At 44.8% G+C, this 27,953-nt stretch overlaps 2 protein-coding genes across 5 annotated transcripts in view; both read right to left on the reverse strand.

Annotated features, from left to right (window-relative positions):
* LOC139701370 (E3 ubiquitin-protein ligase rififylin) overlaps window positions 1-6,832 on the reverse strand; it is a 64,145-nt gene extending 57,313 nt beyond the window's left edge. The window contains exon 1 of the mRNA XM_071603034.1: window positions 6,611-6,832. Within this exon, the coding sequence (XP_071459135.1) occupies window positions 6,611-6,800 (190 nt within the window). The 5' untranslated portion in view covers window positions 6,801-6,832. The remainder of the gene's footprint in view (window positions 1-6,610) is intronic.
* Window positions 6,833-13,899: 7,067 nt separating this feature from the next.
* On the reverse strand, window positions 13,900-27,759 carry LOC139701293 (DNA repair protein RAD51 homolog 4). 4 transcript variants are annotated; one of them, XM_071603807.1, is made up of 10 exons: window positions 27,642-27,759; window positions 26,999-27,060; window positions 26,763-26,881; window positions 21,315-21,396; window positions 20,943-21,077; window positions 20,312-20,407; window positions 19,097-19,187; window positions 18,917-18,987; window positions 15,287-15,454; window positions 13,900-15,125 (listed from the first exon to the last, which is right to left on the reverse strand). In XM_071603807.1, exons 1-10 carry the CDS (start codon window positions 27,742-27,744, stop codon window positions 15,042-15,044), a joined length of 1,011 nt encoding a protein of 336 aa, XP_071459908.1. In that variant the 5' UTR covers window positions 27,745-27,759; the 3' UTR covers window positions 13,900-15,041. The 4 variants fall into 4 exon arrangements, with proteins under 4 accessions (XP_071459908.1, XP_071459909.1, XP_071459907.1 ...); XM_071603808.1 differs by having other exon boundaries at window positions 27,399-27,712; XM_071603806.1 differs by lacking the exon at window positions 27,642-27,759 and having other exon boundaries at window positions 26,999-27,378.
* Between the last annotated feature and the right edge of the window lie 194 nt (window positions 27,760-27,953).

Raw genomic sequence — 27,953 nt, forward strand, 5'->3', positions numbered from 1 at the left:
GCATGTGTGAGACACTGGGTTCCATCCTCGGCACCACATTAAAATAAAGGTACTATGTCCATCTACAACTAAAATTTAAAAAAAAAGAGAGCGAGAGAGAGAGAGAGAGAACACAAGCTTGGTTATTTCTAAAACAGAAATATTAATTATTATGAAAGTGAAAAAGCATGAGAAGATATGCAGAAAAATACAGTGGCAGACACATGCTTTCCTATACGTTTTAGGATAAAATATATTAATTCATGTGCCACCAAGCCTGTGTTGTAAGTACCAAGACTCAAGAGATTTTGTAAAGCAATAAAGAGTAAAAGGAGGAGGTGGGGTGGAATCGGAGGATATTCCATTTACTTAAGAAAATATTTTTTTCCTTTGGAATCTTTTAACATAATCCAGCAGTTGCAAATAAACAATGGTGCTGATTACTAATGAATTGCATTTAACCACTCAGAAGCCTGTGCCAGCAGAGCCTCCAGTTGGCCTAACTTCCGGTAAATTTCAGAATGACTAGGCAGCATTTCTTTAAAGAGGATGGATACTGTTAAAATGTTTCAGCAAATTATACTGGCTCCTAGTAGTTCAAGTGGGGGTGGGCTTTCCCTACTCTTAAAACTAGTAACAAATGGCTGTGCTGGAGATCCCTGATTATTCCCTATCTTTAGTTGTAATTTTAGAAAAGCTATGTGAATGTTAAAACTAGGAGACTAAGGCTTAACCAACCTGTCTGTAGCTGCAGAGAGAAGCAGCTTTAAAAAGTAAAGTAACACCAGCTCAACAAAATAAAAAATGCAAATGTGCTCAAGCACATGTAGAGTAGCAGTTGAAAAAAGTTGCGGAGAGAGCTGGGAGGTTTTGCCTGTACTTCTTCATGGAGAGCACCAAGGAGAAATTATCAGACCAAGGTCACTTTCATTTAAAAAAGAAAAAAAAAAAAAAAAAAGGTTAGTAACCTTAACAGAAATATTAAAAAAAAAAAAAAAAAAAAACTGTATAGGTCATAACCATGAAAGTAGCAGCCTGCTGAGAAGCCCTCCAAGAATCCTGTAGGAAATTAAGTGGAGATTAGAATAATTAAATGTAAAGTCTCCTTGAGAACAAATTCCGCTGCTGAAGACTAAAGTCATTTTTATGAAACATACAGAAAAATTATGAAAGGATTTACCAAGCATCACAGCCTTTCTACTTTCACATAAGGTTTGTAAATGCTATGATCTACCAAAAAAAGACCAACCATTTGGGGAGGGAATTAAATAATACAGCTTATCAGAGAAAACCACCCCATTCTCCAGTCTTTGCAAAAGTTCACTTGCTCATGGAACTGTAATGTACCTAGGAGTTGCCAAAAATTACACACATTTCCTCAAAAGAGATGGAGGAAAAAATATAATCACGGGGTAAAAGGCCAAACATTGTCTCTTCTGAATGCTTAAACAGCCAATTATGTGGCTTAATATATTAATTCTATAGAAAGAAAGAGACTATTACAGGAAAGTTGAATAAGACATCTTAAAAAATGTACCCTGGGGCCTAAGTCCATTCAACTGACAGTAAAATCACCCCTCAAAAAAGCACTTTTATGCAACATCTAGTATTTTAATTTTCCAGCTGCCAACAGGAATATATAAAGGAGAAGAAATTAAACTAATTATGTCAGCAGCACAGTGAACAAAACTTTAATTGTATTACACACTAGACATTTACCGAACAATACAAAGGCCCTTAAGGGTAGAAACTTCTTTAGAATATAAATGATTCCCAATCAATATGACAGAAATTAGTCTGTTTAGGCAATAAACAGATTCATAGTTTAGGTGCAAAAATTCGACTGACAATCCAATATAAAAAATAAATAAACAGTATAAAGAAACTAATTTTTAAAATGGCTTTAAATCACTCCATGATTTACATATGCTGTATCATTATTAGGCCCTTAAAGCCAGTATTGTACTAATCAGCTTCTTTAACATCCTGCACACAAAAGAGCCTATTCATTTAGCTGAAAGACAGGTGTTAGCAACCAGCAACCTCTTTTAGCCTCAAGTTCCAGGGACCCAGCCTATATTATTACGGCGTGATTGGCAAGTCAGGAAGGACACCTTGAAAGAGAGAGAGACAGAAGGAAAGAATAAAAAAGAAGACCAAAAAGGGAGAAAGGAAGATAAGGCAAGAAATGGATGTTAGGTACTACTTAATAGGGCCACCCTCAAAGCCTCATAGCCTAATCAGAGCTCCTGGGCTACCATCCAAATACATACAGCAGAATTTGGATAACGTTATTAATTTATTCTTGCAGATAGTAACTCTGGGCACGTGCCAACACTCCACTCATTCTGAAAAAAAAAAAAAAAAAAATTTAAGCATTGCTAATTGTCCTATGACTCATTTTTCTTACCCATATTCTCTAGTTCCTTAGTGCTCACACTCTTAGTACACTTTCTACAAGAGCTGAGTAGATATTCCTGGAAAGAGATATAAAGGCTAGATTTAGAAAGATATCTTAAACCTACAAAATAAAAATCCTACAGAAAAAGTGGAAGAGAAACTGAGTGGCCTACAATGTACGAAAAACATCTGCTATCTTAACTTTAGTATGCATATTTTTCTTCATTTGGTTGGCTTATTTTAAATTCTTACATAGAGAATTCCCAGGCATCTCCCATCATTGATCAAAACTAGATTCGGCTTCCTATTGAGACCTCCAGTTGTTTCCACATTATCACTCATTTGTCCACTCATGAGATAAAGAAAGCTACTTTCACCAGAAACTCTCCCTCATGACTCCTGACAGATAATACAGCAGAGGTGCTTTGCTGTAAAGCAATTAACATAAAAGTTATAAAAGCTCTTTGTTATCTGTCATGACTAGGAAATGGGTTATTCTAGCAAATCAAACATCATGGACAGCATGATGCTATTAGAGGAACTACCAATTTAAAAAGAGTTTCAGAGCATACAATTTCAATAATTTTAAAAAACAGAAGTGAACCCCAATTTTCAAAGTCCCATAAGGATTGTTGCACAGGAAATACAGTTAAAAAGAAAATGCAACAGTTCCCAAACTAGGCTGCATATCAAAAGCACAAGGAGCTTTTTGGAAATAATGCAAGGGAAGTTTTTTAAATAGAGATTCCTGTTCATCACTTACCTACTCAACCAAAATGTCCAGGAGGTGGGGCTGGGAAATCTGCATTTTAAAAGAACGCCTGGGTGACTCAGTTCCAAAATGCCAGGTAGAGAATCTTGCAAGGAGTGGCTGGCCTTAGGTAACTCCTTGCAATAAAAGCTAAAAATCTAAAGCTGCTCTAAATACAATGTGACCTTCCTTTGATGAATCAGGAAACTTCAGGATCGTCCTATGCCACTGGGTCATAATTCACTACTAGTGACTAGTTGGTGTACTGGCAAAACCAGAAAGTAAGAAAAAGTAAATGAAGACTTCCTATTGGTAGAAAGCTGGAAAAACCAGCTCTTTTTTACTATCAGATTTAAAGAGCTGGTCCTCTCCCAGAAGAAAGAAGGTTTTATGCTTGCTTTAAAAGAAGAAAATGTTTCAAAACATGTAGTACATGTAGTACTCTTAACTGCTTAGCTCCACTTCAGATGTAAACAGACTCAAATGCATCAAAAATGTGGGATATTCAGCCTGAATAAGAAAAGTAAAGGAAGAACTTCGTGACAATCTAATGAAGAGAAAGGATCATGGGTTTAGACTGGCATAACAGGATTAGATAAGACCAATGTCCCAACCATGGCAGCTGTTAAATCCTGGGAGCAGGAAGAAAGGAGGTATATTTACACCTGAGGCCAATGATTACTTACCTGAGATGGCTTTTATCTGAGATATAAAAGGATATTCTACTAAGGGCTCAACTATTTTTAGGATTTTAAAACTCCAGGACTATAAGGTCACAAAATAAAATGAACTTTTCCCTATGTCAGAACTTTTCTCTATTTAAGAATGGGAGATTGTGTGTTTGTGTATGAAAAGACTGTCCTTATAATTGAAAAATCTTTTTTATACGAACATCAAATAACATTGTCAATAACCAGTAACCAAACAAAAATAATCATGGAGCTGCAGATATCTCTCAGTGGTAGAATGTGTTCATCATGAAGGAGGCCCTGGGTTAGATCCCCAGTACCACAATAATAACAATAACCACCATCAAACAGTAACCATCACCAAACTAGTAGTCATTATCAAACAACAATAATAAAAACAAAGCAGCTCTTCCCTTGAGACTTCACCAATGGCAATCTAAACCATCTGTTCTCATTAAACTCTAAATTACACCTTAACTCTGTATTGCAGAGGTTATGAATTTCCAAAGTACAGAGGTTAAATCTTGTGCTCTCCAAACACAAACATTACTGTCAGTACAAGTTTGGTATAAAAGTCTCTGTCATTAAAACAGCAACAGTATTAAAAATTCTATTACAAGAATAAAAATCAAGGTGGAATTAGTCCAACAGTCCTTAAGTTTCTGTAGGTGTTTTCACAAAGTACTGAGTGACACTAATACAGACAGGAGTGGCTGGCTGTATTAAACATCACAGTGCACATGTAAGTAGAAAAGAAAAGGTGCCCTTTTCTTTGTTTTTGTTGATGTTTCCTCATCTTAAACACTGGTCAATGAAAATGCCTTTTCCACTAATAGGAACAGTATTCTTATTAAATGGCACTAGGCAGAGTTATGTCAACTGACTGGGCCAAGAGAAAGTTTGAAAACAAATTGTTGAGCTTTCTGAGAACAGCTCTCTCTTTGTGCTCATTATTTTAACAGTTGGCTAAAGTGGTCAATTTAGAGGATTTATAATCCTCAATCCCAATGTAAACAGGATAACAGCTGATCAATATGAGAAGTTTTAATGGGCTGTTCTTCATAATTAGGTAGACATTAAAATGTGTGTATATCCTAAATGACATATATTCACGCACAATCAAGTTATTGGTCCTGACACATCAATCTGCAGCTGTTATGCACAATATACAAACATTTTCAAACTTAAGAAAATAATACCTCTAAATAAACCCTAACTTATGAACTGTACTCTGAAGTCCAGAATTAAGAAATACGCAATAAAATTTACGAAATGCTTTTCATCATATGTTTCCTTGAATGTGAAAGAGAATGCAATCAGGGAAAAGGGTAAAGTTGTCAAACCTGAAATCCCCTTACCAGAAAAAGAAATATGGCCAGCTTTCAGTTCTAGATCTCTGTATACAAACTCTGCCTAGGCCCATGTCCCCTGACTATTTGAGTTCCTAGAAAAATGGTACAATACATGAACAGCCTTGCCTTCATTTCGATACACTAACCATCACTGAGAGAACCACAGGGCTCTCAGTTGTAGTAACAGTGGTGACAGGAAGTCTCTGCTCTTTAAACCACCAGTCCAAAGGATGCAAAGGAACTTACTGCTTTCTGAAAAGGCTATATGCACCCTACAATGTTTGTTCATCTGTCACTCTGCCCTGTAACCAGGGTGCAAAGTGACAGTTATGGGCAAAGCCCTATTTCCAAGCTAACAATAATTCTTTCCTGTAGTAGTCTGGGAAGAGTGTGGTACTTTTTGTTTTGGGTTTTTTTTTTTTTGGTTCTGGAGATTGAACCCAGGGACACTTTATCACTGAGGTACATTCTCAGCCCTTTTAATTTTTTTGAGACAGGGTCTTACTAGGCTGCTGAGGCTGGCCTCAAACTTGCCATCCTCCTGCCTCTGCCTCCTAAGCAGCTGAGATTACAGGCGTGCGCCACCATGCGCGGTCACTCTTCCTTGACTACACAGTTTTTCCCCCTATAACAAATGACAGACCAATAAGAAGAAGAAAATATGCTGTTGTCTCTTCTGCCAGCCCAAAATCAAGCTCTGAGCAGGCAGATCCGCGGAGGCTCTGGGCTCCCCTGGTCCAGCCAGACTTCCCCATGCCCAGTCAAATGTCTCCCGGGCAGCCAGCTGGAGAGAGGCCCCACTTCCCTCTCTGCCTTGCCCAGTGCCGCACAGTGGCGACCTTTCACACATCCTGGAGAGGACGACTCCCAGGAGAAGGAACTGCGGACCCTGTGGGATAAGAGCTGCATTCCCAAACTTCTCCATCATACCTCCAAACTCCAAGCCTCTCTCCTTCAGCCTCCTCCTTCATCCGAGCAGCCCGCGGGGCTCCTCAACTAGGAAGGGGACAAGCTAGCTCTTACAGAGGGGAGAGCAGGCCGCCGCAAACCTGCCTCAGTTTCCTCTGCCTTACAAAGAGGCGTCCTGCCCCACAAGCCAGCTGGACCTGCCAGTCTCTAAGGCGCTTGGGTATAGCGGAGGACACACCGTCCCGGGTTACCGTCCCCGGTTACCGTCCCCGTGGGTGAAATGCTTTGAGGGCACTTTCAATGGGACAGGTGTGGGCTACCCTGAACGCAGAGACTTCCAGCGATGAAGGTGCTTCCCCACCCCTGGAGGGCAGGGAGAGCCCCAGGCCGCGCCCCACACGGAGGAGGCGACCCCAGCCCACACTCTGGGGTACCGGAGGCCGAGGAGCGGCCCCCGTCCTCCCACCAGACCCCACCCCAGGCCCGGCGTCCCGCGGACCCCAGCGCCGCCGCCGCCGCCGCCTCCTCACCTGCCGCGGCCGCCTGCCCGGCCCGCACCTGGGTTAAGGAGGGGAGGGGAGAGGCCGGATCCGGGCCCAGACACCTCAGACAGGGGGGGTGCGGGCTTCGCCGCGGCGGCGTCTCCGGGGCTGAGGGGCACAGGGGGGCGGTCGCGACATCCTCACGGGCGGCCCCAGGAAGTCGCCCCCCCCAACCCATCCCCTGGCGGCTCGGCGCGGCCGCTCCCGCCCCTCGCGCGGCTCCGCCCCCGGATCGCCCCGCCCCCGCCCGGGAGCGCGCCTCCGCCCTGCCGCTCCACCATAGAGAGGAGCGAGGAGCGCGGCGGCTGGAGCGCGCCCCCCGCGCGCGCCCCCTGGCGGAGCCGAGGCTCGGAGGCGGGGCCGGCAGGAGCCGGTGAAGCTTGGGTGCGCAGAAAGCCGGGCGTCTGGGGCGCCTTGTTACCTGAGCCACACAACTCTGATGCCCGAGCGAAAGGTCAGGGTCTGAGTCTCGGCTGGGCCTAGCCCCGGTGTGATGACCTTGAGCGACTCCCTTAACTTCTTTGAATTCGTTTCATAGAGTTTGGAAGTTGCCTCACTTTGGTAGCTTGGCGTTCTGCACCCAGTGCTTTGGGCGGGCGATGAGTCCCCAGTCCCCCGCGGAAGAAACCCGGCCTGGTCGAGGTCCCACAGTTGGGAGATGCGGGAAGCCCGAGCTCTGGAACATCAGGACCCGTCCTTGTCCGCTCGCGCTCTGGCACCTCCCTCCTGTAGCATCTCCCAGTCTAAACCCCTGGGATTAGTGCTTTCGCCTTAGGAAGGTTGGGAAACTGCTGAGAAAGGCTGTGGTAGACTGCAGATGACCTCGCCAAGGAACCACCTGGGCCATTCATCCGCTGAGTACCTTTCAACAAGGCACTTAACCTTTCTGAACTCTTCCCCATCCCAGGAATTTAGGTTGCCCTGAGAATTAAATGACCTGATGCCCTAGCATTTAGTAAACTATAATGCACGAGGATAGCATAGGGGATCCTTAGCCAACCTGAGCTAAAAAGATGCCTAGGTATGAACATAAATAAATGCTAATCCTTCTTTTGACTGGTGTCTAATGACACAATTTCCTTGTATTTATTTATTCATTTTTTTATTTATTTTTGTTGTGTTGGGGATCAAACCCAGAGCCTTGCCACTTTTAAACTATATCCCCAGCTCCTTGTATTTTAAATAAGGAATATCATAAGAAAAATTGATATAAAAATATATACGCATCAGGCTTTGTCATTTTATAAATATCTTTATTTCCAATCCTCAAAACAGCCCAGGAAACCCAGCGTGGTGGCTCTTATATGCAATCCCAGCTACTCCATGGACTGAGGCAGAATTGCAAATTCGAAACCAACTTGGGCAACTAGTGAGACCTTTTCTCAAAATAAAAAATAAAAGGGGCTGGAGATGTTGCTCAGTGGTAAAGCACCCCTGCTTTCAAATCCCAGTAAAAAAAAAAACCGTAAACTTGAGTGCTATTATTTCATGTTATCATATTAAGTAATTTACCCAAAACCATACAGATAAGCTGGAATGTGAAACCACTTCTTTTCCTTCACCTGGAATGCACAGAAAGATCTAGAAGTTTTCTATATCTGAATTAAATGTGCCCATATTTTTTCCTACCTGGCTATTTATGTAACTTTCCTTGATGCAATTCCCTGTCTTCTCTGTTTCTTGCCAGAGGTTTATTCTTGCCCACAAAAAGAATAAAGTCCCTCTTTTCCCTCTCTGGTTCCTTTTCCCTTGAGATGCCGACATTGTCCATCCTCTCTTGTTTCTGAAATGGATTCCTGAGCAGTGACAGAGGTGTAGTGTTCTCCACGACATCTCTTCTCTGCATATGAATCATACCCAGAGAAAATATAATAGGTCCAAAATAAGGGTAAAATGAGAGTCAGGGATATCCTTTTTGTAAACTTGGTTTATAAACTGAGTGCTGAGTTCTGAAAGGGAGTGCATTTAATCCACTAATTGGACCCAGTAATTTGGAGTCTGGATTCATGACATCCCATGGAAATCTTTCTCTGGGCCCTCTGGTCCACATTATGGCTAAATCATTGGAATGCTGCTAAATAATGTGCATATCATTGAAGCGATGAGGCCTCGGAGCTGCATTTACCCATACTCCTCTTTTCTCCACCTTAGGCATTATCACCATCACTATTTTTCATCTTTATCGTGCCTTTCCACAGAGGCACTCCATAATGTACCCATTGTGCAAGTAATCTGAAATCCTTTTCGGTGAGCAATAGTATTTAGTAGTAATAAAACACTAATTTGTCTACCAAGTGACATATTTATAGGAGCTGTTTACTTTGACATATTTTTATTATTTCTACTCATTTGCTAAGTACTTTCCAATACATATTTATGAAGCACATGCCTTTCCCCAAACAGTAGTAAAAAAATAAATCTTATTATTTATTTTATTAGTAGCAAAAAGGCTTGTAAATCCTAGTGCCCTGATTTTTGTTAGTTCTGGCAAGAACTGGAAGAATTAATAGTGATTGAACACCTACTATGTGCCAGATTTTCTGCTGAAAGTTCACTTTACATAAATTACCTGTTTAATTCCCCTGAGATATATATTTTACCAATAAGGAAAATGTAATTCGCCTGCAACATAGATTTTACCAGTAGGACAGAGACATTATCTTGTCCAAGGAACTCAGCCAGGAAGGGCTTAGCAGGGTTTTGAACCTAGATCTTTCCCTGATTCCTAAATCCTGTATCATCGTTCTACTTCACTAGGCACCCCAGTGGAATTTCTCAGGACCTCATATATTCTGTAAAACACAGAGTATCCCTTTCTGAGACAGGCTGCAGAGGTTATGCCAGAATGGAACACTTAAACATACACAGGATGCTAGCCCTAATTTATTTATGGGTAAATTATGTATTAATTCCAAGGGAGTTATTCCCTAGGAAATCAGTGGTAGTATAGCTCCCAAAAAGAAGGACCCAAACTGAAGCCATTCTGAAAACAAGACTGGCCACATTGTTTGCAAGCACAGTATAAAATGAGGACCCTTGGTCAGAAATTCAAAATTACAAGATGGCCATAACACAGCTTTAAACTAAGTGCTGGGCCCTTCTGAGCAAGGTGTCCGGGATGACTGCACCAGTCACACCACCACAAAGCTGCCCTTCCTAGACAGAAGCTCTCACCAGTATCTCTAAGGCATCATGAGCCTCCCAATGATATGAGATTGAGTGCCTATGATACACCTGGTAATATGATATTACCTATGATATTTGGCACTTTACATAAGCTACATGACCCTAAAACTAGTCTATGAAATAGGCATTATTTTTCCCATTCCTCAGTGGATGAAACTGTCTTCAAAAGGCCAAGTCACTCATCCACTGTCATAAAACAAGTAAATATCAGAGCTAAGACCAACTTACTTGAAATGTTAAAAATCCTGCTCCTTAGCTGGGCATGGTGGCACACACCAATAATCCCAGTGACTCAGGAGTCTGAGGCAGAAGGACTGCCAAGTTCAAGGCCAGCCTCAACACTTTAGTGAGACCCTCAGAAACTGAATGAGACCCTGTCTCAAAATTTTAAAAAAGGTTGGGGATGTTGCTTAGTAGTAAAGCACCCCTGGATTTAATTCCCATTAACAAAAAAGAAAAAAAAAATGTTCCTTAACTTTGTATCCTTTTCAGCACTGGTCCTTTGTCTTCTGGCAAAACATAAACATAAACTGATGCTATAATGTCCAGAGACTATGAAGGATCCAGGGAAGCTGGGCACGGCACGGTGGCACATGCCTGTAATCCTAGCTGGTCAGGAGGCTAAGGCAGGAGGGTTGTGAATTCAAAGCCAGTCTTAGCAATTTAACGAGGCCCTAAGCAACTAAGTGAGACTCTGTCTCTAAATAAAATACAAAAAAGGGACTGGGGATGTGGATCAGTGGTTAAGTGCCCCTGGGCTCAATCCCCTGTGCCCCTCACTGTGCCCAAAAGACGCCAGGGAAGAAAAGGGACTTGAGTGTTACTCAAGGAGTCCATATGTGCTGCAACTAAAACACCTGTTCCAAGATTGGTGGGAAACACTAGAGGTGTTTGGGTTTTGTTTAGTTTTATGGGGGTAGGGGGGTTGGGGGGTGGTATGGTGCCAGGGAGGGAACCCAGGGCCTCATGCATACTGGGCAAGAATTCTACCAGAGCCACCTACCCTCCAAGTTCTAACTCAATGATAAAATAGGATGATAGCTATTGTTGCTTCTACCTACAGAATACTGGAAGTTAATCTAACCAGTGCAGTAGATAAGAAAAAATGTTGAAAAGCATTCAGAAAACTTTTTTTTATTTGTCCTGCTGTGTTGAGAATTGAACCAAAGGCCTTATACATGCTAGGCAAGTACTCTACCACAGAGCTTCATCCTCAGCTCCCAGGGTCCCCTTTGATTCATTATATACCTAACTCTAAAAGGAAAATAAAGGGCGAGGGGCTGGGGATACAGCTCAGTGGTAGACTGCTTACCTAGCATAAATGAGGCCCTGGATTTAACCTTCAGTACCACAAGAGCCTTCTCTAATGCCCATTTTCCACACACAAAATTGCAGTTGTAACTCTACCCAGACAGTTCCATGTTAGAACACAGCAAAAACCTAGAGGGATATGCATCTAAACCCCTTATCTCCTCCTGGCTCATGTCTCAGGGATGCAAAGCCCCGTTGTTTTTTATTCAGCTTTATTTCCCCCTAAACCTCCACTTCTCTTTAATACTAATGATATCTGCCTTCTCCGAGTGTTTGTCACTCTCTCTTCCCTAGGGAAAATCAGAAAAAGCTGATAAAGTAGATCTCTGATCCAGAGTTTTATGGTGAGCTAAGCTGAAAGAGGTTGGGATATATGCAGCCTTTGCGGCTACCATGGCAAAATATGAAAAAAGAATTTTGTTAAAACACTTGCATACTTATAGCTGAAGGCAATGTGAAGTTGGGAAGAAGTGGGTTAGGCATCAGATAGATTCAAGTTTGGAGTCCCGTGCTATCACTTATTGGCTTTACGTCACTGAGCTCTCACTTACCATCTGTAAGATAGAAAGATTCCCTGTGTCACACAGCTGTTCTAATGACACCATGAGTCACGTGTACAGGGCCTGAACAAACATAAGGGAGCCTGGATGAACTTGCCCTCTAGACTATGGCAGGCCCACCCAATGTCTGATTCCCCTACACTCTCCCTCCTTTCCAGTAGGCCACAGCATTTGCTTCAGGAAAACCCACCCCCAGCCCCAGCTCCAGGGCTATTTCCTGGCTGATCTCAACCAATCACAGCAGCCCCACTTCCTCTGCCAGTTACTGAAATAGACATGGGTGCATGAAGCAATTCGACTAATCAGATACAGAGTAAGTCAGCTTTGGTTAGAAGGAACTTCTACATTTTCCTTATTCTTCAAAGGACAAAAGTAGGTGATCCCTTTCCTGCTTGTAGATTTTGTCATATCTGGATTGATGCTCAGAGTGGTATCAATCCAGAGGGCAAGTTCTTTTGATGAGGGCAACAAGCTTTAAGACAAAATACAAAACGAGAACAGAGCGGAAAGGCCCTCTGCTACCAATCTTGGACTTCACATTATCAGAGATGAGTGACCTTGTTGATGCATCTTTAAGCTAAGTTTTAAAACTTGCAGTGCAATGTGGCCTCAATAATACACAGAGGAGTGGGATGTAGCTCAGTGGGAGAGCACTTGCCTAGCATTCGTGAGAACTTAATCCCCAGCACCAAAAAGAGGTGGTAGGTGGGGGACTTCTGCCTGACAGTCTTTAGTTCAAGTGCCATGCCATCAGTGCTAGCACATAGTAAGAACTTAACATTAATTCCATCTTATTTCAAATAAAGGACATACCAGTCTCCTGTAGAGGGTTGTAAAAAGTGACTATGGGAACTTAATGACTATCTAGATCAAGAAGACATTCCTGCATTCCTCCTTGGCCATCTTTAAAATGTGTTTAATCCCACTCATTTCATAAGCACCCATAAAATGGAAAAATAAGAGAAAAATTGACAGGGAGCTCTTGGAGTGGAGCTTGGGCTCCTGGGCAGACACATGAACAGAAAGTAAAGGTGACTAGTACAGGGGAGCTATTATGAACATCTAGCCCATGATTGGGACATAAGGGAGGATGTCAGGGTGGGTATGCATCAGGCACTGTGAGGGAAAGGCAAAGGCATGCACGTAAGCCAAGGGAACAAAAGACTCCCTGGCAGGAGAACCCACCTGCTGGAGGCCTTTTAAGAGCCTGCAGTGTGGTACAGCCAGGATGGAGAGTGGAGCAGCATGCAGGCAAGACAAAGGCCTGGTCTAGGAACAAGAGCCAAAGGGATAAAGCAGGCCACCCAGGTGCCAGCAGCAATGCTGCCTGGTGGCCTGGAGTAGCCAGGAATAGAACACTCTCCCATGGCTAGTGTGAGCACCTGGGCAAAGGCTGTGCAGCTCAGCTGCAGCCATGCCCCAGCAGAAACACAACTATGAGGCTGGAAACTGCAAGGCCCCGTGGGGATAGCAACAGTCCTGACCTATGAACTAAGAGTCCCGGTGCAAGCCCTTGTTCTGCCCTGGGACTGCCACTTTTCCTTTAAGCCCCAAGTTCTTTTATAAATGACACCATGGGCCAGGTGATCTTTATATGCCCCTCAAACTGCACTTTTCGAGGGTTCTCAGTCAGGTAGGAAGTACCTAAACTCACACAGGGAACAGGACAAGTCTGTCCAGGACAGAGGGGGCAACCAGGCCCCCTCGAATGCCAGCTTCAACTGACAAGTAGCATCTGTCTGTAGTGCTGCACTGAGGAAAAACTGCAAAGTACTCCAAGTTCTACAGAAAAGAGTGGCTGCGATGGCTGATGATATCTGCCGTGGGCTCTGGATGCCCAAATGGCACCATAAAGGGCAGGGCTATGCCATTCCTAGCTTAATGCAGTGCTTCTTACTATGACTCCAGGAAAGTGCCAATCAAAATGGTGTAAAGATTCTGAAGACTGATTTTGTCCTAGGGTCTTCTGTGGGATCAAGAATCAGGGTTTAGACTCACCAACCCTGTCCTCACTCAGACACCCCTGTGCAGGCCTGCCGCTCATTGCTCATCCTCCCTGCTTGTTACTATCCGTTTCAGTCATCACCCATAAATGTCTGTATCTTCTAAGTGTAACTCTGACCCCCTTTTCCTGCACCCAGGACACAACTGATTACACAACAGATTCTCTAATCAAGAAGAGTAACCTTTAAAAAAAATGTGATGAGTACACAATCCTGATCATTTCTCTACTTCATCTTTTATTTTCCTTCCCCTGGCATGATCCTCCCCTCCCAGACAGGGTTATAGCTCTCAGACGAATGGCCACGGTAGTGGTATCAGATGAGGGGGGGCGGCTTTATTTCATACACTAAGGTACAAGGCTGTGGTACAGCTGGCAGGAAGAGGTGTAATTATATTGCATCTTGGAGCCACCAGCAATGAATTTCTGCATAAAGGACTAGGTTTGCCATGTATTATTTACACTAGCATCAATTTTCCCAGCTGGCTGTATTTATTGTGCAAATTCTCCTGTCTGTTTGTGGGCAAGGCCACGGTTCAGCACCTCTGGTTACTCTATACTGTGGAAGGGCCCCAGAGGGCACCATGCATATTAAACAAGTGGCTGGATTCACCAGGAGCAGGTCATTGCCTTCCTTCTTGTTAAATTATATCCCTGGGACAGCAGCAAGCTCACATTCTAGTCATGGTGATGCATGCAGGTGTGTGAAACCAAATCAGCAGGAGCAAAGGAATAATCATTCTTTGGGGGCTTTACTGGGAGAAACTGAAAAACAACCTTGGGGGGGGGGTGATTCTGGAGCTCAGAGAATTGTCTTTTACATATACTTTTAAGAGCAGGACCTAGATGAAGAATTGTTTTTGCATTTATGAGGTTATTTCCATCCAGTAACTCAGAGGCAGCTGATGGGAAAGGAAACCCATCCTACAGATGGAAAAACAGAGGCAAAAAAAAAAGAGGAAGAGAGGGAGGCAAGCTAGTGGCTCTCTGGCCCCATCATTGTGCTAGGACTGAGCACAAGATCTGATGGCGATACACAGGAGTATTCTTCCATTTACTAGTATGGCCTCTGCAGTGATGCCCAGGGTGAACTCAGCTTCCATTGGAAATATAGAAAGTGGATGAAAGGGAGGAAATGTGGCACCAGCCTGGACCTGTGCATCCTCCACGGCAGCTTCCTCTTGGCCTGTGGCTCTAAGAGTCTCCATAGAGAATGAAGTTCAGAAAACTGAGCCGGTTCTTTGGGCCAGTCTGAGAACTTCTGCAGTCCCAGGTGCAGGCTGGCAGTAAACAGCAACATTACTAAGAAGGAAAGGTAGGGGGCTGTGATGCCTCCTCCTGTCCCAATCAACAGCATCAGTCATGTCTGCTCTCCCCGAAACACTGGGCTCTGCTCTGGAGTCTCCCAGGTCCCAATGTCCACCACTTCCTGGAACCCTGTTGGCTGAAAGAGGAGACAGAGGGAAGGGTAAGTTGAGTTAAGCAACCCACGTGGGTAGACCTATTCCACAGTTTCAGCATCAGAGAATTCAGTAAGACACTTGTGGGCATGGAAACCTCCCTCCAGGGCCCAAGATCACTGGCGCTCCCCTGGGGCCAGTTCACCTGACGCGGAGACTTGGTTAGACACACTGTGCGCTGGCTGCTGCCTGATGCTCCTGTACTCTCAATGATGTCCAGAAGAATTCGGGTGCTGGGCACAAAGCTCCAGGAACGTCCAAGAGCAGGTTTGAACTTACCACTGTCCCTGTCCCGGGTCATGTGGTTGGTCACCTGCAGAAAGGCTTATAGATCCATAATGCTAGTACAGAGGACATCTGCTCCTACTGCTTCAATTTATAGATGGGAAAAGTGAGGCCTGGTGTGGACAGATGACTCCCCCAAGGCTCTATAACTTCATGGCAGGTCTGGGACTAGATCATAGGGCTCCTGACCTGGACCCAGCTCTCTCTGCTAAAACCTTCAAGCCTCAAGCCTAACCCCCAACTAGAAGGCAATGTGGCACCTGTTTGGGAAAAAGCAGTGCTAGTCACACTTTCCCATAGGGAAGTTACTGGTGGGCTTGCAGCCACTATACTCCCAACCCAGCAAATGGGCATCCAGAGACCATGTCCACCCAGCCCTTTGTAATATACCTGTGTGTTTATGGGGGCAAGAGGAGTTCTGTCTTTTTTTTTTTTTTTTTTTGGTGGTACCGGGTATTGAATCCAGGGCATGAGGCATGTTAGGCAAGCATTCTACCACTGAGCTATGTCCCCTGCCCTGAGAGAGTTGTCTGGTTTGATACCAGGGGCACTTAATCACTGAGTCACATCACATTTCCAGCCCTTTTTTAAAATGTTAATGTGCAAATATATTTCATACCCAAATTCATACAAGATGATTCAAATACTAGATGTACAATGATCTGTGACTGACTAAACAGACACATAAACAAGAAAGTTACAAGCACAATGCAAGCATGAAAAAGCTGTTGAATTCCTGTTTTAAAACTGACTTTTCACCTAAACTACAGTTTCTGTGGCCCAAAGCAAGTATAAATGTATCTGTATATGTTTGGGAAATAAATAGTTTGACCTGTATTGGTCACTTGTGCTCTGATGGGGGACAGAAACCCTGTTTATTCACAGAAATATTTATAATATTCTTGATATTATTCATTTATATCTAAGTGGGGACAATAAGCAAATATTTACATGCTAAATCATACCTTTCTTATTATTAACAATCAAGCCTTTAAAATGTGACCTCAGAAATACTTTCGAATAACATGAAGAACAGCTAAAAGGACTGATATGAAAACAAGGTGTGTGGTCCACATCTGTAATTCCAGTTACTTGTGAGGCTGAGGCAGGAGGATCAGAAGTTCCAGCTTAGCCTAGACAACTTAATGAGACCTTATCTTACAATAAAATTTAAAAAGGGGGCTGGGGATGTGGCTCAAGCAGTAGCGCGCTCTCCTGGCATGCATGCGACCCAGGTTTGATCCTCAGCACCACATACAAAGATGTTGTGCCCGCCAAAAAACTAAAAAATAAATGTTAAAAAATTCTCTCTCTCTCTCTCTCTCTTTAAAAAAAAAAAAAAATTTAAAAAGGGCTGGACATGGGGCGGGGGATGTGGCTCAGTGGTAGAACGCTTGCATAACATGTTTGAGGCACTGGGTTCTATCCTCAGTACCACATAAAAAAACAAATATAAATAAAATAAAATTATTTTAATAAGGGGGGTCCAGCATTTTTTATTTTGAGATAGGATCTCAATAAGTTGCTTAGGGCCTCACCAAGTTGCTGAGGCTGGCCTCAAACTTGAAATCCTCCTTCCTTAGCCTCCCAAGTCACTGGGATTATAGGCATGCACAGCACAAGTTTTTGAATAGGAGTCCTAATCTGGTGGATCGGCTCCCAGAGAGGCATGCAAGTGTGACAGCCCCTAGAGGCTACGGCTTGTTCATCACTGAATCCCTACTGCCTATTCCGGAGTCTGGCACACAGAAGGTGCTTACAGACATCCAAAAGCCAGGAAAGCAAGGCCCCAAGAACTTGCATTTGAATAAAAGGATAGGAAAACAGATCCTTCTACACTGCCAGTGAGAATACAAATTAGTATAACCTTCCACAAAATGTGGAAATGTTGCCTCTAGACATTTATTTATTTATTTGGTCGGGGGGTACTGTAGATTGAACACAGAGGTGCTTAACCACTGAGCCATATCCTCAGGCTTTTTAAAAATTTTATTTAGAGACAGGGTATCACTAGTTGCTTAGGGCCTCACTAAGTGGCTGAGGCTAGCCTGGAACTTGTGACCTTCTTGCCTCAGCCTCCCAAGCCACCGTGCCTGGCCCATGAGTTATTTTTCATGGGCCCAGAATTTCAGTTTTATAAGATGAAAACAGCCATGGAGATGGACAGTGATAATTAAATACAATTACAAATGTATTTTATACCACTTATCTTAACATAATTTTAAAAACTGGGAAAAACATGCATAGCTCCTAGGAAGAATGTGAGTTGAAGGCCACCACAGTGAGAATCCATCTCAAAAAAAAAAAAAAAAAAGAAAAAGAAAAAGAAAAAGAAAAACCTGCTAAAAATGACAGTCTTAAAGATCTATGTAAGAACAAGGGAGATGGACTGAAATGGTTATTTTTTATGGTTTCTTAAACAAGTTTACTTTAGTTAGAAGGTTAGTTAAAAGTATAACTATAGCCGGGAGCAGCAGTGCACACCTGTAATCCCAGCAGCTTGGGAAGCTGAGACAGGAAGATCGTGAGTTCAAAGCCAGCCTTGGCAAGGGTGAGGCGCTCAGCAACTTAATGAGACCCTGTCTCTAATAAAATACACAATTGGACTGGGGATGTGGCTCAGTGGTTGAATGCCCCTGAGTTCAATTCCTGGTAACCCCTCACCCCCAAAAAAAGTATAAGTATATATGCAAAGAAAAAAGATTTTATGGAGATAAAATATAATTAAGTTTCTGTGGATATGGAGATTGATTACAAGTTTGAATTTTATATTTAATTACTTTTTAAATCTTCCTATGAGAAGCATGAAGACTTTAAAAACTGCTTCTAGCCAGGCATAATGGTGTATGCCTGTAATACCAGTGACCTGGGAGGCTGAGGTAGAAGGATAGCAAGTTTGAGGCCAGCCTCAATAACTTAGCAAGACCCTAATCTCAAAAAAATAAAAATAAAACAGAAAAAGGGATGGGATGTGCCTCAGTGGTAGAGTGCCCCTGGGATCAATTCCCAGTAATAAAAAAAAAAAAAAAAAGAAAGAATGAAAACAAAAAAACAAACTGCTTCCTAAGCAGAAAAATTTACTTTAACAACAAAATGATCCATTTATAGGAAAAACTGGAAAAGGGAAAACCATAGGGACAGAAAAATTACGAGGTTGTCTGGGATCAAGGGACCTTTTGGCAGTATAACAAGATTGGATACAACTGTATTTATTAGTCAAACTTCAAACAAGGAAGAGCTACTCTATGTAAATTAAACCTCAATAAACATGACTTAAAAAGAGAAAAAGAAAAACAAATTGGTTCCTAATCCTCCTCGCTACTAATGGTCCAGTTTCTTCCCTTTCAGTCCAGAGCTCCAGCTGACCTGGGGAAATTGGGCTATATCCCTTTCCTAAAGGGTTTACTCTGGGTTCAGAGCTGCCACTTAAGGGAAATGAAGAGTTAGCTGTAACTGGAAATTAAGTTTGTAGGCTGAGCCTGTTCCTCACCACCACTGCCATGCTGAGCTCCCGGGCCAGGGTCTTCAGCTCTCGGGCCAGCTGCATCATCAAGGCCAAGCCTGGGGGAGGAGAAGAAGAGGACAAGGGATAGGGCTGGCCCGGGGCCAGACTCCAGAGCCAGGAGATGAGGGTCCGTCCGCTCCCCTCAGGCTCTGCCACAGCACTCACCATCTCTCTGCTGACCTCCCAGAAGTGGGGAGACCACTGCAGTGACCGAGTCCACAATCACCACCTTCACAGTCCCCGAAGAACACCTCACCTGGAGGGATTTGGGGGAAGCAGCCACCATGAACCAATGGCCTCTTCATGGTGGGCACCTGTTGCAGGACAAGCTTGCACATCCATCAGAAGCTAGTCAGAAACAACCTCTCCATTCCAAGTAAGCTGCACGGGCATCACAGAATTCCAGCAACGCTTTCCCCGACCCAGCTGGGTGCCTAACAGGCTTCACTGAAGACTTGGGTGGGCAGAGGGGGTTTAAATCACAGGATGTGGCAAATGCTCCTTCAGAAATTCCCATTCAGAGGACTGTGGTCGGCTTTGGGTTCTCTCACGTCCTGTCTCCCACCAACCATCCTCTTAGGACCTTCTCCTTTTCTGACTCACTCCTCATCTCTCTCCTGCTCACTTCCACCCCAAATTCCCAACTTCATTCACTGAAGAGTTTGCTTTCTCTTTATTTCACTGCCTCTTTCTAGATCATTCCTCTAAAGCCTCCTTTCCCATAGCTAAAGTGGTTCCAAATAAAGACAGCTCTTTAAGAAGAGCTCTGATGCCATCTTTCAAACCACAAGCATTAACATCCTCCTGGTTTCTTGGGCCTAGGTTGTGTTCCAGGATTCCTTTCTCTTCTCCCTTACTTCTTATATTCTGATTCTGTTTCTACAACACTGGCCTGAATGTGGATGTCGATGTGTGAAGAGAAGACACGTGAGGGTATAGCAGCCACTTAGCAATCATGAGGGGACGAACAAGAGAATCAGACACACAGCCTCGTGCCCTCATGTTCTGGAGTGGCCAACCTCCATAACTCATGTGAGATAATTAGATGTCCTCAAAGTTCAAGTCTGTCAAACAATCTCTATTACTTGCAGCTGAAATCATTCCTGATTGGTTTTAGTGAGGAATGCAGAGATGAAGAGAAATACAACATAATCCTTGTATTCAAGGACATTATTGTTTAGCAGGGATGGGGAATAGGTAAACAATAAAGCATATGAAATAAGTACTAAGGAATTCCACTTTGGGAGTGGCACACACAGCTGACGTCATCAGATTATACATATGCATTCTCAAAGAGAGTCTGTAGTAGGACACCTGCCCACATACAGATGGCACCTGGAGAGCTGAGTAAAGCAGGGAAGGGCAGGACAGAAGCCTCACCTGTTGGGTCACAGTGCCTCGGAGATCCTGAAGCACATCCAGCATCTGAAAGATGTCAAATGCATGCACCACCTGGATCCTCTGGAGAGCTCTTGCCTGTAGGGGTGGGAGAAAAATGTAGAGGCTTGGGATAAGATGGATCAGGGGGCTGAGGAAGGTGATGAAGAGGAATTATAAGGCTAAGAAGGGGAAGAGGCACTCAGACACAAACACTCAGGTCCAGAATGGCAACCTGGTTTTGTCCAAGGGGCTAGATCTGCCTGGGTATTGAACTGTAACATATTTGCAACTTGGTGGGAAAGAGATACAACTGATTGATGATATCTGCCATGGGCAAGAAATGGGCTGGAAACAGATGTTGGGTGATTGCCAGCTCTGATTAGAATATGCAAGGAGTTGGGAGGGATTCCTGGAAGAACTGTCCCAGTGGCATGCAAGCTGGGAAAATGACACTACCAGGGCAGGCTTAAGGGACACAGGAAGTTATCAACAGAACCTCAAATTTCAAAGCAAGAAATGACTGTTCATTGAAACAGCCCACATTTTTGCAGTGTAAGGGACATTAGGGTCTTCTAGTCAAGAGTCTAGTTCTAGTTCCTGTGAGCAGGAACCCAACTGTCCTGCCCCTTACCTGTTCCTCTTCATCCTGGGTCCTAGGTTGAAGTAGCTGGAGGAGGCGGGAAGCTGTCAGCCCTCCATTAGAATCAATGTATAGGACGTTCTGCTGCAGGCCATGGGCCACATTTGCAGCCACACAAAGACATACCTTAAGAGAGAATGGGCCATCAGGTGAACCTGAGCCCTCAGAGAAGGAAGGTCTAGAAACAAAGCTCATTTTGTCCAGATTTCAGAGGCAAAACCACCTAAGTCCAAGCCCACCTCTCATCACCCATCTTGCCTCTTTTGACTCCTGAACCCATGAAGACACTGGTGGAAGCTCCCCACAGATCCAGGACTAGGCACCCACCTCTACCAGTCTTCCTGGCTGCTGCCTCATACACACCTGGGTTTTGCCACTACCTGGGCCTCCTACAATTTCAGTCACTTCTCCTGTATACAGACCAGCATCAAGCAGTTTGTCCAAGCTGATGGTAGAAGAGAAATCAATCATGAGGTTGGGGGTAAAAAAGAAAGACCTTCCTTCCAAGCACTGGTACTGTTCAGAGATGTCCCAGTCATCTCTGGCCAGGAGCTCCTCTCTCTAGCAGAGCAAAAGCTTTTAATTTTTATTAGGTCCAATTTATTATTTTTTTTGACAGTGCTGTGTGAAATTTTTTAATGGATCATACTTCTAGTGTCAAGTCTAAGGCTTTTGCCTAGCCTCAGATCCCCAAGATTTTTCTAAAAGCTAAATAAATTTATGTTTTACATTTAAGTTCATAATCCATCTTTAGTCTTTTTTTCCCCCCTTTTTTTCTTTTTTGGTACCAGAGACTGAACCCAAGGATGCTTAACCAAGGAGCCACATCCACAGCCCTTTTTATTTAGATGGGGTCTTGCTCCGTTGCTTAGAGCCTCACTAAGTTGCTGAGGCTGGCTTTGAACTCATAATCCTCCTGCCTCAGCCTCCCGAGTCACTGGGATTACAGGTGTCTGCCACCATGCCTGGCTCATTTGTAGTCAATTTTTATATCAAGTGTGAAATTTAGATTTTTTATGTCCAATAGCTCTAGTATCAGTTGTTTAAAAGGCTATCTTTCCTTCTTGCTTCTGTATCTTTGTCAAAAACAATTTAAAAAAAAATTTTTTTTAAGTTGGCGATGGATCTCCATTTCGTTTACTTATATGTGGTTCTGAGAATCGAACCCAGTGCCCCACACATGCCAGGCAAGTGCTCTACCTGAGTCACAACCCCAACTCGAGTCATTCATTTTTTATCTCTTTCATCAGCAATTTTTAATTTCTCACAGGCAAATCCTACACAATCTTTAGACTCATACCTAAGTATTTCATTTTCTTTGGTGCAACTCTAAATGGTATTGTTTTTAATTTCAGTTTCCACATGTTCATTGAGAATATAAAGAAACGCAATTGATTTTTATGTGATGTTATACTCCGCAACCTTGCTGAACTCGATTATTTGTTCTAGGAGTTTGTAATTATCTGCTTGTTTGTCTGTCTCCCTCATCTGATAAGAGCACCCTGGGGCAATGACCAGGCCTTGTGCCTGCTACATCACCAACATTAGCACATGCCCCAGACCTGAGAGGCACACAATAAAGGTTACTAGAGAAATTATAGTAGAACAAGGCTGTTGTTTTATTTAGTTCTTGTATAGTCAACACTCAGGCTCTGCAAGCCTTGGGATACACTTTAAGAAGCAGACAATTCCTAAGCCAGGTTCTGTCCTTGTACCACCATAAAACAGATCACCCTCCTTGCCCTGCCTGGTATGGGGCTGAAGCTTCATCTGAGCCACAGCCTGTACCACATGCATCCCTTTTCTGATGCTGCAATCATCTTCACAGACTCCAGGCCTCTGAAAATGGTTCTTAAAGACCTCCCATGACCTACCTGTGACCTGCAACCTGCAACGTGTCAGGCAGCACTCTAGTAATTGTCCCTTCTATTTCAAACCCAGGGACCACAGGTTTCTGCCAGTCAAAATCCTTCTGGTTAACACTCCAGCCTTATGGCTTCTTGGGATAACTGTGCTCACACCGTCTCTGTTTAACAAGCACCTGTTTAATACACATCCAAGCTCCACCACTCCTGGATCCCATCCCTCCCACTAAGATCTGGGAAGCTCCAGTTTCATTCCAGTGTGGTCACCAGATCAGCAGTATCTGCCACACTCCAGAATGGATAGAAATGCAAGATCCCGTTTCCCCTATCTTGACCTACTGATCAAATATTCTGGCAGTGGACCAACATCTAGGTTTCAATAAGAACTCCAGGTGATTTTGATGCATTTTACTAGTTATTCTCAGTCCTTCCCATTATAGGGAATGGTTTTATTTTTGTTTGAGATGGGGTCTTGCCATGTTGCTTACGGGTCTCAAAGTTGGGGGCTCAAGCAATCTTACTACCTAAGCCTCTGGGGTAGCTGGGACTACAGGGGCATACCACCACACTTATCTTCCAGGGAAGTGTTATGGTGTGGGTTTTTTTGTTTTTTCCTTTTTTTTTTTTTTTGGTGGTGCTGGGAATTGAACCCAGGGCCATGCACATGTTAGGCAAGCACTCTACCAACTTAGCTATATCCCCAGCCCGGGTTTTTTTTTTTTTTTCCCCCATTATTGGTTGTTTGTTTTCTTTTTTTTTTTGGTGGGGGCGGGTAATAGGGGATTAAATATGGGCACTTAACCACTGAGCTACACGCCCAGCCCTTTTTTATTTTTTGACATGCCAGGCAGCAGTCTTGTAATTGTCCCACTTTAGCAAGTCATTTGCTAAAGTTGCTTTAGGGCTATGCTAAATTTCTGAGGCTGGCCTCAAACTTGTCATCCTCCTGCCTCAGCCTTCCAAATCACTGGGACTACAGATGTGCCACCACACCTGGTTCCAGGGAAGTTTTTAAAAAGATGCCTTTATCAGCAGTTCCTCAAACTTATCTGCCCACTAGAGTCAGATGGGAGTTTCAAAAACAAAAATAAAAACACTGATGCCTGTGTCCCACCCCTAGGGAATGCCATTGGTCTGGGAGGAGGCTTGTGCTTTGGGATGTTGAGAAGTTCCCCAGGGGATTCTAATGCACAGACAAGTTTAGGAATCACTGGCTTAGATCAATTAAGTTAGAATTTGTAGAAGTGAGACCCAAGCATGAGTTTCTTTTTGAGTCACCCAGGCAATTCTAATGTGTAGCCAGGATTCAATCAGTGGGCTTAACTCTAGTCAAGAACCAACCACATCCTTGGTTGCCTTGTTCAGCCTACATGAGCTGTTCCCAAATCCATCTGTGTTCCTTTCCAAGTTTCCTCTAATTATGTAGAGGACCTTCCTACCAATATACCCCATATCACCTCTAGCAGCACAGCAGCATGAAAAGGAACCCCTGGCCACCACTGCCTAGAATGCCAGTGATTGCTGGGGTTTATCCTCTATCTTTTCCTCTGAACTACCTTTCAATCACTCTTTCAAACATCACCTGAATCCTTCATATTTCCTGAAGGCCTTATTATAAAATGAGAGGGTACAGAGATGAACAGACAAAGCTCTTGCTTGAATGGAACCACCTTCTCTCTGATGAATCTAGTTTTTCCAAGGTACATTACCTTCTCTATTACTCTGCCAAGATTCACACTGCCCACAGCACAAAGGCTCTGAGAACACATACAACAAAGAAACCTGCTTAACTGGAGTCAATCAGGCATTTCTCAAACTTCTGACATAGGAATTCCCTCCCTGCAGCCAAGTTTTAAAGTTATATCCATTAACTGCCCATGGTGCACTGGGAGGAGGTCATCTTTGATTCTTCATACCTCTATCCTACCTGCTAATATGACTTGTCATATTTCTTCTTCAGTATATTGCCAAATCTCACCAGTCCTGGATCAGACTCACACACCCCGCATCGGCACCACCAGACCCCCCGCCCCCTTGGTCTTTCTCAGTTCATCTACTCTGCACAGCTCCACCCCACTGCCTGGAACTCTACTTTTACAATGGCCTCCCACCTTCAAGGAGGCGACACAGTAGATCAGTTAGGCTGTTAGACAGGACCTCAAGTGCCCAGTCTGCTGAAGTAAGATCTTCAGCAAATCATTTAACCTGAGTCACAATGTATTCACCAAGAAAATGATTTTTTTTGGTACTGGGGATTAAACCCAGGGGCTCTTTACCAGAGCTACACCCCTTTTTATTTTGAAACAGGATCTCCCTAAGTTGCCAGGCTGACTTTGAGCTTGCAATTTTCCTGCCTCAGCCTCCCAAGTAGCTGGGATTACTGATGTGCATCACTGAGCCCGGCTAAAATGATGATTTTAAAGGCAATGCACTCACTCAATAGTGGTTGTGAAGAACAAATGACATAATGTATCAGGAATTGCTAAGCACTCGGGGAAAGTCCATCTATTCCTCAAGGCCAAGACCCTGCTTCTCCAGGGTCTTCCTGCACTCTGATCTGCACCTGCCAGTAACCTATCAGCTTGCCATTCTACTGCTCCCTCTGTGTATGTTGGTTTAAAAGCTTCTGAAGCCCAGAGGCCAATCTGCTTCCTGTTAATCACTCCCTCTTTGGGGCTGCTTCCCTGTGTGCATCCACATGTCTTCTATTCATGTTTTCCTCCTATACACACTATATGCCATACTCCTAAGAGCAGGAGCCTTGCCTCACTCGCATATGTATTCTCTGCATGTGTCTGGCACCCACTAGTTTGGATTACAAACTCATACCCCAAACCAGTGAGAGCAAGCACCATGCTGTATGAACCTTGCCAACAGAATGTGTTATGGAAACAGTAAGGGCCAGCCAGAGAAATCCAAAGGCCTTTGTGGTGGCAGAGCTATTCATCAAGCTCTGCACAAACAGGCCAGAAGAGAGATCAGACTTACTTGGCCAGAAAGCGCCTGTTGTCTTCCAAGTCTTTCCTAACCTAAAAGACATGGCACAATGTAACTGCTCCTTCTGATGAGCTCCCCTGTTCTCTATGACTGCAGAGTGTGGCAAAGGCACCAGGTTCTGGGTCAGATATCCCTGGACTTGAGCCTTATCTCTGCTACTTGCTCTTCTTAGGCTAATGCAAGGGGAACTGACAATCTCTAACTTGCAGTTTCACTGGAGGCAGCGACTACATGCACAAGCTCTAGGTAAATGTTAATCCTGCTCTGTTCTCTCTTGCCCTACCTTTAAGTGACATGGAAGGTAGGGCAGATTCTAATCTGCTGAATAATAATGAGAGGCTAGGGACATCCTACCCGCCCTCCTTCACTAGCAATTGAAATAAGGGGCACTCCATCTCTGAGCTAAACCCTCAGACCTTTTTATTTTTTATTTTGAGACAGGGTCTGGCTAAGTTGCCCAGCTGGCCTTGAATTTGTGAATCTTCCACCTCTGCCTCCCAAGTAGCTGGGATTATAAACCTGGGCCACTGTGCCCAGCTAATACTGCAGACATCTTGTATTGTTTGACAGCAGTTCTTAGCAGGGGCAATTTTCCACACAACGGACATTTAGCCATGTCTGGAGACATTTTTGATTGTCACAACTGCGGGGAGGGAAGGTACTACTGGCATCTGGTGGGTAGAGGTCAGGCATACTGCTAGACCTATTCCAATGCACAGCACAGCCCCCACCCCAATAAATAATTACATGTCCTAGAGTGTCAATAGTGTTAAGGCTGAGAAACCCTATAACCTTGTTCTAAGATAAAAGAACTCAGAAGTCCCAATGCCTCTCCTTCACATCTGTCTATACTGCTCCCACTCCAGCCTTCAAAAACCCTGCTCTCTCTTGATCCAAGCACTGAACGTTCTTCTGTCTCTCGCTTTGTTATCCAAATACATGTACAAACCTTCCAATGCCGGTGGACAGGATGGCAGTGGAGGTCTTCATTTCCTCATAGAGATCCGCGCCATTGGAGGGGAAAGCTGAGAACTGAGCCAGCAACACCCGCCTCAGGGCAACCAGGGCCTGCCAAAGGGGCGGGCACTCAGACCACACAGTACCGAGCCACCCACGGGGCTTCCCAGGTCCTCACTGGAACTCACTGCTCCCGAGGCTTAAGGGGCGTGGAGATCTCGAGCTAACCTTATAAGACAAGCCACACTTCTGAGCTACCTCCTCCAGGTCTGCAGCAGCCAGGTCCACCACTAAAAACAAAACACGTGCAGGTGATTGTCGCCCGGGCAGCCCGGGCTTCCCGCCGTTGGTTTCCCTCCTCTGTGATTCGGCGGTGCACTCTGCCTCTGCGCAGGCAGTCTCGGGAGGCCTGCGTGAAGTCACAGCCATTGGGCCTGGCACACAGTAGGGCTCCTCCCCGGGGCCCGGGTTTTGCTCCCGCACACCCAGCCTTTCCAGAAGTGTATGGGGAGTGGCCCTTCAGTGAGGGGGCAGGGCCCTGCGGGTATGGCAGGGGGCGCGGGTCCCGAGGCTGTGCCCAGGCTGTGTGCTGGGCGCGCGGCTGCCGGACACGCGCCCACACGGTCACCTGTCTTCATGCCGCGGCTCTTCAGAAGCTGGACCATCTCCTGGGTGAGGCCCGGGCACAGTCCAGCTCTGAGCACGCCCATGTCCCCGCAGGCCGGGGACAGTCCGACGGGCTCCGGCACTGGTCGTCACGTGGGTACTGCGGGACCCTCTCCAGACGCCGCTTCGCATCCCCTTTCGGGAGAGGGCCCTGGCGAGCCGGCTGCGCCAGGAGGAGGCAGCAGGAAAGCAGGGGGAGGCCCACCTGCCCTCCGGGATAGTCCGGGACTCCAGGCGCCCCGGGGCCGCTCTCCTCCGCTTCCGGGTTCCGGGCTGGCGCGCGACGGGAGCCTGGCCTGCAGCGCCATCTGCTGGCAGCACGGGCAAACCGCGGCGGCGAACCTAGCCGGACCCGGGCGCCCGGTTCCTGCTCCCAAGAGCTACAGACTGGAGCGGGACTCTGCGTGCCACCCGACCCTGGGCGCTAGGAGCCACCCGCATTCAGCTGCATTCGGCCCCCAACTTCTTCCAAATACGCACTCCAACCTTCTGAAGAAGGTTGAACGCCAGCTTCTGT

The sequence above is a fragment of the Marmota flaviventris genome, chromosome 17, assembly GCF_047511675.1.
Source record: "Marmota flaviventris isolate mMarFla1 chromosome 17, mMarFla1.hap1, whole genome shotgun sequence".
NCBI lineage: Eukaryota > Metazoa > Chordata > Mammalia > Rodentia > Sciuridae > Marmota > Marmota flaviventris.

Bases quoted from the DNA above. Each gene is read 5' to 3' on its own strand.
- LOC139701293 (XM_071603806.1), bottom strand. From the start codon at position 27,199: ATGGCTGTGACTTCACGCAGGCCTCCCGAGACTGCCTGCGCAGAGGCA. The intron at 26,882-26,998 runs GTTAGCTCGAGA...CCCCTTTGGCAG, and splicing joins AGTGTGGCTTGTCTTATAAG to GCCCTGGTTGCCCTGAGGCG. The intron at 18,988-19,096 runs GTGAGTGCTGTG...CTCCTCCCCCAG, and splicing joins GGGAGGTCAGCAGAGAGATG to GCTTGGCCTTGATGATGCAG.